The sequence below is a fragment of the Phoenix dactylifera genome, chromosome 5 (genome assembly GCF_051530095.1).
Source record: "Phoenix dactylifera cultivar Ajwa chromosome 5, Ajwa_hap1_PhDact_Kaust_v1.1, whole genome shotgun sequence".
NCBI classification, from domain to species: domain Eukaryota; kingdom Viridiplantae; phylum Streptophyta; class Magnoliopsida; order Arecales; family Arecaceae; genus Phoenix; species Phoenix dactylifera.
Window position 1 is genome coordinate 16,854,889 of NC_143194.1, and position 10,805 is coordinate 16,865,693.

General features: G+C 36.8%; 1 protein-coding gene across 2 annotated transcripts in view; it reads right to left on the bottom strand.

The window, feature by feature from the left end:
* The window catches only part of LOC103698139 (IAA-amino acid hydrolase ILR1-like 6), a 30,841-nt gene extending 20,392 nt beyond the window's left edge, over nt 1–10,449 (bottom strand). The window contains exons 1-3 of one of the 2 annotated variants that reach the window (XM_039116102.2): nt 10,326–10,449; nt 9,692–10,120; nt 8,331–8,456 (exon numbers count right to left, since the gene is read on the bottom strand). In XM_039116102.2, the coding sequence (XP_038972030.1) occupies nt 8,331–8,456; nt 9,692–10,120; nt 10,326–10,382 (612 nt within the window). In that variant the 5' untranslated portion in view covers nt 10,383–10,449. Of the gene's footprint in view, nt 1–8,330; nt 8,457–9,691; nt 10,289–10,325 lie in introns of those variants that run through there. The other variant, XM_039116103.2, reaches the window with a different exon arrangement.
* Nucleotides 10,450–10,805: the final 356 nt, after the last annotated feature.

Consider the following 10,805-nt stretch of genomic DNA (forward strand, 5'->3'; position numbering starts at 1 on the left):
GGGTGATGGAGGAACCTTTGATGTACTATTTTTTCTGAAGTAAACTCTGAACCTTTGCTCTTATTGATTTATATCTTTTGATGTGCTATGGACTCTTGCATAGTTAATTTACTAATAGTTCTTTAATGGTTTATGTCTACTGATGCATGAACTGCTTTAGTATTTGACTTATCGTAGACGTACAGGCACGATGAATGCTTAGAAGTTGAGTTCATGTATTCTCGAAACACATACCATGATTAGATCTATTCCACTGTTAACATTCAATCAAGAATCATAAAGTTTATTTCTTGAATACAGTATCATCAAAGGGGAACCCGGATCCCTAACCATCTCTCCTTTACTGAATTTTATTTATCTGCTTATTAATCTTTACTTCTAAACTTCTAAAAACCATCTGAAATCACATCTGAAATTACACTGATAATTCATAGACCGCTCCCTGAGGAATCGACCTCGGACTTCCGAGAATTTATTACTTGTACAACTCTCCTATACTTGGGAGATTAGTTTCGCGAAAACATTTTTGCGAGCGCATCAAAATATATGTAGTATATTTCTGTATATTAAATATTTGTAATTTAAATTTTCATAAGTAACATTTGTATGAATTAGTTTTGTTTAATAAGATAACAATAAAGTGAATATTATATTGGTAAAAATATATTTAAAACTAAATTTCGGAATACCGAAAATAATGTATATTAAATTTCTGTAGAATAAATTATAAAAGGAAATTTTTATTATTAAATATCTGTACATATTATATTTTAGCATCTTCAATTTTGTGTACTAAATTTTTGGGCATATTATATTTTAGTATTTCAATTATGTATATTAAACTTCTGGGACTTATTTTTTCTCAAATAAAAATTATGATGTTTCAGCTATTGCGAAGAAATATTTCTATAAAATAATAATCTAAAATCCAGAACTTAACAAGATGCTAGAATTTAATTTAGCATATCCTATGACATACTCATTTGTATAAATAAATATACAGAAATTGACATTTAGGTAATATTATTGAAGTTGGCTAATCACATGCACAATTAGGGATCTTGTTGGTGTCGGCCAATTGTTAGGCTCTATCAAGGTCCTAGGCGTTCGAAGACTTAAAATTTTATTTTAAAATTTATCATGACCATATTTTTATAAAAATAAAATTCTTGGAATAATAGATCTTGAATATTTATCAGGATTAGTTGGACTTGTTTACTTTGTGCTAGCAAGGTAACTAATGATTCACTTTTTCTAGAGCTTCTTGCTTATTTGCCTCTATATTTGATGTCCATAAGTTATAAATTAACTAATATGTAAAATTTGAATTTTATGGAATTTTGTTAAAAATATGTTTTCAATTGAAAATATATTTGTAAATCAAAAGTATTGCTTTTACTTTTATTACCAAATATTATGTATGTTTCTTTAGAAATCTTTTGTTAATTGCGTATACCAAATAAAGCAGAATCGATACCGACAAGCATGCCAATTGATGACTGATACGATACTTGTCCCTATAGTAACATACAATTGCATACCGAAACCAGGGGGAGGGAGAGGGAGAGGACCGAAGAGGAAGAAGGAGAGGAAGGGAGAGAGAGAGAGAGGTGGGAGAGGGATAAGGAGAGGGAGTCGGGGAGAGGATCAAAGCCATGCCCCTGACCGAAGCTCTCAAGGATCTGGGTTAGAGTTTTGCCTACCTGCTTCTTCTACTTCTAGAGTTTCAGAAGAGGGAGAGATAGAGAGAGGGGGGACTCACCTGGCTGGGAGGGCTTCAGGCATGTAACCGTTGGAGTTGGAAGCTTCAAGCTTTCATTTTAGAGTCGAGGGGGCCAGTAACGGGGTTCAAACATGGTGAGAGAGAGAGAGGGGGCGAGGGTGACTCACCTGGCCAGGATGGCTTTGAACAGGGCCGTTAGGAGAGTAGAAAGCTTCGAGCCTTCATTTCAGAGTTAAGGGGGCCAGTAACAAGCTTCGAATGTATTTATCTTGTTTCGACATGATGAACCATACCGATAACCAACCAATCCGATTCAATATGCCCCGAATCAGCCGGTTTAGCATAGTTTGAAAAATGCTAGTGCATGCATTATTTCGAATATGTCATAAAATTTAAATGATTTATGGATCATTTTAATATGTCATAAAATTTAAACTCTCATCCTAATTATGTTTTGGGCCCCGACCTATAGAAGTTCTAGATTGGCAGTTTGATTATTCCAAAACTCACTATTCTGGCACATTCTGCAAGGTACAAATATGGTATTCTAATCTCGGTACCAAACTCCGTACCAGTATCACACTAGCACAGTGTCGGTACAGTACGTTATGAAATTTTTTTGATGTACCAAGTGTCGATATGCCACCATACCCAATACCATTACTGAATCGGTATTGTACGGTACATTCCGTACTGTCCGGTTTGGGCCGATACGGTATACTTTGATTACAATGTTACCCTTAATGATCTTTGTCTCTCAGATTGCAGATTCCGTTAAGCCCATGAGGCCCAAGCCAATTTTTTCTTCTATCCATGATCATTTTGTAACTTTAAGACAAACTGAAACAAACAAAAGGAAAAATAGACGCATTTTGATTGCTGCTCTTCTCCTTCTATTGGATTCTCCACAGCAGACTCCCATATCAATTCATGCTAAGAAACCTTTACCCCAATTTTTTTTTCTTTTTAACTGATGTGTTCAATAATTTTGTAAAAACTGTCTTCACTTTCTGACACAAATGATATATGGAGATCTAGTAACCAAATATAACAAATCTATGCAGAACCAAAGAATCCAGTTCCCTTTCTAGGATAATCAACACTTTTTTGTTTACAGAAACCTGCAAAGATCATAGCCATAGTCTTATTTCTCAATGGTTTATGATTTCAGTGTCAACCAAGCGACACTGTTTTGAGATGCAAATGTGTTACAGTTAAACTTGTGTGATTTTAAGGTCCTTCAACATATGCATCTAATCCTCTCCCATGGCATAGATGACAGTCACCACCAAATCCTTCCTTGAAGCAAAATCATCCCAGATCGGGGAAGCTGAGTGTTGTCAGCAGGTAGCTCAGGTCTTCCATTCTTTTTTCATTTTTAAGTCAAAAGACTTGCAACAGTTGATAGTTTTCGAGCAACGTGAGGAATGTCAAAACTCAAAGTAGCCTAATATCCATCAAGCTTCTAGGAAATTAATATACGACCCTTACAAGGTGACAGCGGGCATGACCATGCATTCGATGCTTGAAGATATCCTCAATAACCTCCACACGCCTTGCACGACCTGTCCTTGATCACAATGTATCCATTATTTCTGATGGTCCTAGCTCACTTGACGAAAATCTTTGAGGCATTCCCATCAACTTTCAAAACTTTAACTCAAGGTTCGCCATCTCGATACCGGACTCCGTACCAATGCCACACTAGCACAATATCGATATGGTACGGTATGAAATTTTTATGGCATACCGACACCACCATCCGTTTTGAGTACCGGTATCGAACTGGTACGATACAGTATGTCCTGTACTGCCCGGTTCAGGCCGGTACGGCATACCATGCTCTAACTTGATGGTCATGATTTTCTCTTGGAAACCTTCAATTGCAACGTAAGCTCAATAAGGATAGGTTTATATCTTGAAGGCAAGGTCTGAGGAGAGGAAGCAAAGAAGTTTATGAAGGATATTCCTAGAACAATTTTTTGTTTGGTTTAAAAAAATTGGGAAAACAAGTTTTCCTCCCATAGCAAGCTGTCAATAGCCAAGCACGGCTGTCTAGCATCCCTCTACAAATTATACAGTCCTTTGGACCATAAAATCCAAATCAATTATGCTACTTAGGTATTAAATTATATGAGCTTATTAATTTATTTGATACATGGTTTTTCAGTAACATATCCTTAAGAAATCTTGAGTAATAAAATAAGCACGCTTCTTACTAAATTTGAGTAAAAAATAACAGGTGAATTTTTGTACTTTGCAACCATATGTTAAAATTTGAACTATGTTTTTCTCTAGAACATTCTAACTAAAGAATTGAATTGATACATTGCACATAAATATATTGGATAATCAAATACAATACTTTTTTCATTATACATGCTCCATATGCAGGCTTATGTTGGTGGAAACTAGACTTCTTACATGTATGGTTTTTTGTTGTCCATTCATCTACTCTATATTTGACTGTTTCAATTTTTTTAATTTCTTTTTATATTCTGTAATTCTTGAAAGGAATCAGGAAAATTTTGATCTGTGACGAAATCCATGATCTGATTTAAGCCTCAATCCAGATCTTAACAGCATTCACTAAGGTAATAATAACCTAGCCAAAACTAGTCAATCTATCAGGATTTCAAAGAACTTCGCTGTTTTAAAGATTCAATTTTTTAATTCCTTAAAGTATAATAATTTTTTAAGCTTGGGAATTCAGCAAGATGATCAGTCGATCCAAATGAAATTAGTCAAATTCCTAAATAACTTATTCATCTATTTTCTATGTCACTATCATATTTGTAAACTAATATATGACAATATTCAATCAAAATCTTGGAGATTGCATGCATTCTAGTTTCCAAGTAACCATTAACAAATTGATTATTATTTATGGATCCAATTTACACAACTATACTCACATATTGCCATTATGTTTGTTATTTCTTTATGTTCTTATCCTATTTATTTTCATATGGACTCATAATTATCCTTGTAACCAAGCTGAGTTCTGAGAATAAGATCAGTAATTAACACAGCTCCATATGTAGCAATGAAGGATATAGAAAAAATTTAAAATTTAGTACACTTATTGATTGTATTATATGTTTGGACAATTTAGATAATTTTTCAAACTCATGCAAGAAGACATTGGAATAGCCTGATTGTGCATAGGTGGACCTCAAATTCAGGCAAAACTAAGGTTTCGTATGCTCTGAATAAGGTTGTCCTGTTTTAGAAAATAAGACAATCAGAAAATAGTACAAAAGTACTAAGTTTCCAAAATATATGAGCAGCCAATGAACCCCGCAGGTTCTATGGTAATCAAAAGAGGTTTGATGTTCACCTATAAGAGAAACTTGGAAGAAAAAAAGTTAACTGCAATAAATCAGCAATTCAAAAAAGGAAGATAATAGGATAAAGAGAATGGAATAGATGAGAGCAGAGGGATGGAAATGGAGGAGACAGGAAAGGAAGTGCCAAACCTTGCCAACAAAAACCTTTCATTCGTTCAAATGATTCAAGTATCATCTTCTAATAGGCAGCCATAGAGCCCTTCTATAAATTTTTTACATGAATTTTACAGGTCAATTAGGATGCTTGAAAATTAAGTTCATTCCTAATATGGACAGACAACAAATTTTTTTTGCTAAAATGTAAAACTCAGAATCCCACATTGTCCCATATAGCAGAGCACCAAAAAGAGCCAAAAGTCAAATCCTAAAGACTTTATAACTTATCTAACTGAATGTGCCTAAAGTAGGACGTTTGTAGACCAATCCAACTTAAAGTAAGACTCTGAAACCAACATCTAAAGTTACCTAAATAAATGTCCAAAAATATCATAAATCTGAAAGGGAACTAGATTTTTAACCTTCTCTTCTCCACACACCCACAAGTGAACCTAGAGGTTTTATCTCATGAATGAACAAACAAAACTATATGTTGACAGTTATATACACCACTTTTTATTACACCTATTATGAATGTCATCTATTTGAGAGAGGGAGATAGTGAGGGTTGACTGCATGAAGTGAAAGCAAAAGTTCATTTGATAAACTCATGAATGAACAAAAACATTTTATCAGGGTGAAAATTCTTAGCACAAAGCAGTACAAAGGGTGTCCCGAGTACCAATCCAAATAAGTACAACCAGTACAAACCAGCACAAATCAGTACGTAAGACTCTAGATTGGTGTACTGATAACCTAGTCATAGCTAATCATTCAGTTACAATTTCAAATAACTCTGTGCACTTTCCTATAGTTTAATATCACTTTTCTGAAGCTTTGAAATCCAGTGAGGTGATTGATCAGTTGAGATCAAACTAACCAGACACCCAGTTAAATGTCATCAATTTGTTCTATATCCAGATGGCTATTGGATTTTAAAACATAATTACATGACAATACTTAATCGAAACCTTGATGGATTAAAGGTTGAGTCCTGTCTAGTTCCCAAGTTGACCCTAGCATGGTAATTTTAAGCTAAATATCTGATTCATTCAATTAGAGTCAAATGTTCTTTCAAGTTTCAATGTCTTGTTCTGTGCTTTTATTTCCTTTTTATTTTTCATCTAACAGCTATTCTGTTATTAGTTTGTATGCTTATTTTAAACCAAGTTTCTGTGACTTACATCAGTAGTTAATGTAGACAACCATATAGCTTATACAAATGCACCTAAAGCCTTAGTCTCATGAATGAACAGATAACATGTTACGGAGGATATCTCTTGACAGTTATAAACACAAATTTTGATCAAACCAGTCTATTTAGGATCAGGGTAAATAAGTAAGTGCATACTACAAATGGAAGTGCATTCAGTCCATTACCATTTTGCATCAATATGAATCTACAGTCTTCTAGAGCATGGCAACCACTCCAGGTCATATAAAGCCTTTCATGTCATATCCAATTGAGAGACATAAATTTATTGCATGACCATGGACAATTAAATTTTTACAACATGGATCAAAACATATATTCAAAACGTCTCAATGCAAACTGTATCAACTTGGATTTTTTATTTTCTAATGAAACTTTTTTGCTGAAATGTGTTACAAAGAGCCTTCTGCCATTTTAAGATTATATTTATCATCTTAAGGATGATATAAAATAATCTAGATCCAGCTTGTAAAAATCATGATAACAAGATAATTTTGAGCTTGTCTTAGGTTTTAGTATAGATCAAAGAGTCATGTATCAGTACTGAAGGATGACATGACAATGCATTGCTGAAACAGACAGCACATTTCACAGGGAATGAGCTTCACAAAGAGGACAACTGCATGGTCATCTCCATGGCAAAGAACTATCATATCAAAATCATAGAAATTAAGGGCTCTAGTATTATATCCACCTGTTTCTTCTCTACCCTGTGCTAATTAAATATGTTTAACATAGTTAAAGTAATTAGCAATGAAGCAACAAGGAAAGGCCCATTAAAGGGGTAAAAGTAACTTAGATTTATTGATGATCAACAGCATTATCAGTGAACAATACATGCAACCCGGATGAAGACATTGGAAAATGGAAATAAAACCACTGAGTGTTCATCAGTTGAATGATAACAGACTCTCTCTCTCTCTCTCTCTCTCTCTCTCTCTTCTCACTCCCATTCTTCTGAAATTTAACTATATTATCTTTTCTTCTATATGAACGTGTTCAATTACACATTCTTTGACCAAAATTATTCTCCAAGTAATGGAATTATTCTTGGTAGTATGCCAAACTTGGGCTTACACCATCTAGAACCAAAAGATAAGGGAAACTCACAAATCAATTTTGTGCATGCAGCATATACATCCTCATTGTACTATGTATAGATCTCCAAAATTACAGGATTTCTTGCCAACGAATCTTGTAAACTCAACCAGGAAGTTGTAGTTGTCAAACATAAGTACCTTAGAAATAATGATATGCAATATGTCTTAAAATTAACCAATGGTATCATCTATACTGTTATGGAATATATTAATGGTATAGTTAATGTTCAAAGCAGGACATTCAGGTCAAAATAACAGGTCTTCCTTGGAAACAAAGATGCCATGAGATTTTTTATTGAGTTCAAGCTCATAAATGGCATCTCCTTATTTCCTTGTTATGAAGCTCTAGAATTTATATTTGTATCGACCTTCTATCCTTACTCGATCCATATTCTATTGATGTGCACACACATGTGCACAAAAAAGACATACATGCACATAGAGAGAGAAAGAGAGAGTTATTTAAAATTGCAAGTTGTCATGAATATATCCTACAAGGTAACGTGTGTCTAGCATTTCCAGTTTCCTAGAGGATATTTCACCTGAGTGAAGAGAAGTAAACACAGACACACACACACACACACACATAGGCACACACGTACACACACAAGCACACGTGCGCACACACACAGACATAGGCGCACACGTGCGCACGCACACACACAAAGAGAGAGAGACTTATGTTGGACCACAAGTCCTCATGAATATTATCCTACTAGGTAGAGTTGTATATAGGATTTCAGGATCTCGGAAGATATTTAACCAGAGTGAAAACAACAAAAGAATTGCTGAAGTAAGAAATATAGGTATCTGTATCCAATAAATTCTAGCAAGGAACAGGTAAAAACCTTTAGATGATGTTCACGGATCTTTAATATCTTGGCTGCACCAAGAAGCATTGCGACATGCGCATCATGTCCACAAGCATGCATTTTACCAGGAACCTTACTTTTGTGTTTCCACTCAACAGCTTCCTGAAATGGAAAATTTATAAAAATAAAAAAGAATGAAAAAGAAAGAAAAAATGAACACCATTTTCACTCAATAATTGGTTTTTTGGTCATCACTGATGTAAAAGACTTCTCTAGAGAAATTGGCTACAGAGACCCAGAATAAGTTAATCAGCAGAAAACAAGCTACAAAATAATAGAGAACAACATGTTGGTAATATACAGTGTAAACATCTAATTCTCACAAAATGCAAAAGCTACAACCCCCATTGGCTGATTTGTACATTCATCTTCAACCTTGAAGCACGCCTTCGCACAATCTGCATGAGATAGAAACCTTGTCCAGATTTCCTTACACCTTTTTGGTAATAAGATCATTCTATGGAAGTTTCACCATCACTTACTGCCTTAAAATTTTTTTTAGGTATTCTATCCCACTAGCTCTCACCGAGTATGCCAAAAACATATTTCCTGGGAAACTAAAATATGGCCAATTGGGTCGCTGGCATGCCAGATCGATCCAATCAATCAATGGTTTCGATCTATCAGGAGACAAAGTTTGAACTTTCCTCAGTAAGTGGACTTCACAATTTCTAATAGAATGCGAATAACTCAAGGGTAGAAAGCACAAAGAGAAGTAACAACTTAAGTGACACAAACCAATAACATCGATTACAAAAGGATAATTGAGCAGAAGACAGGAGATTCTTCAGGTGGAATGGCAATCACACTGAAGACTCAAGATACAAGATATTCATGGAAGATTCACTCGATAAAAGCTCTCTGAAAAAAAGTTTCTTGGTAGTTGGAAAAGTTGGAGATCCCCTTGATCCTAGCTTCGCTTCCTTTTTTAATTCAGTAATTGCAAGAAATTGACTGCAGACAAATGCCTTGATAAACTGTCAAAGCCCAAATTGCAGCCTAAGCTACAATCAGTTTTGGGAATTGCTTCGCTGCGCATGCTAGTCTTCAGTTGTCTGTTCACACGGTCAGGGCAACCTGTCTTAACCCAAATTTCCGATCCTCGGCCTTTATAATAAAAGCTCAATAATTATTTGCCATGTATCCATATGTAAAAATTTTGGGTTAAACACTAGGATTCCCAGTGACTTTCCAAGTAGTAGCCAAGCGATGCAAGTCCATATAATCACTACGAGGCTTCTTCTTTTTTTTTTTTGATACAAAAGCATTTATTTTTTCTTCTATCAACTCAGAATAATAGGGAGCCAAAATTGAAGGGAGAAAAGAAAGAGGGCTACCTGAATGGGGAGCGCATCCATATCAGCCCTGATAGCAACAAAGGGAGGGCCTCCGGTGCCGATGGTGGCAACGAGCCCGGTCAGCGCCACCGGGAAACAGTATTCCACCCCCATGCCATCCAGCTGTTCCCGAATCAGCTTGCCCGTCTCAACCTCCTCGTACGCCAGCTCCGGGTTCTCGTGGATCCTCCTCCGCAGCCGCTTCAACCACTCCACCGTCTCTGGCCTCCTCGCCAGCCACAAAATCTCCTCCTTCCATCCACCCTCCCCCCACGAACTTTTGCTGCCGCTGCTGCCGTTGCGTTCCCTCCTCTGTGAAATCAAACCGGAGGCATCCCTGAAGGCGCTTCCAAGAAGGATGTCCTCATCGAAGAAAGAAGAAGCAGAGGAGGCTCTGCGGCCGCTGGAGACGAGGAAGAGCAACACCAACTGCATCAGCGCCGGCACCATCAACGCCATGACCGCAGGTGTGTTGAGAAAGAGATAAAAAAAGAATTGATGACCGGAGAGGTGAAGGAAAGATTAACGATCAAGAACAACGTGTGAATACACACGCCCAGGTAGTATAAATTAAAGAAGCAGTAAATAGGATGAATGGGGAGGATGGATGGACGGCAAATACTGCTTTACGCACCCGAGGAAAGGAAGGACAGAGAGAGGTGCGAAAGCGACGGAGCAGCAGGGGCATCATCTCTGTCAAGGCAACGGGAGGGGCGGCGGTATTCGACTAAACTAGTGCTCGAGGGTTATGTGAGTCCAACGACCAGGCCCACCTTGAACTCGTGACATAATTCGATGGAAGGGGGTGGACCGCGGGTGTCCCGGCCGGGTGCGGGGCATCCCTTCCATTGGATCCCGCAATCATGCGGTACTAATGACAACGTGGCGAGTGCAGACGCCACAGACGCCTGCCAGCGCTGCTGTTAATATCACCACGTGCGCCTATTCGATGAGATGTTATGAGAAGGAACCCCGTATCCAAGTCAAAAAAGCATGAGGGCCAAGATGACCCGTTCTCCCTGGTTTATCCTCTACCGTGGCACTCCACGCCGTTCCCTCGTTCGCGATATTAATGTGGTGTGTATGATTGTAGCTGATTGATAGATTTATTGAT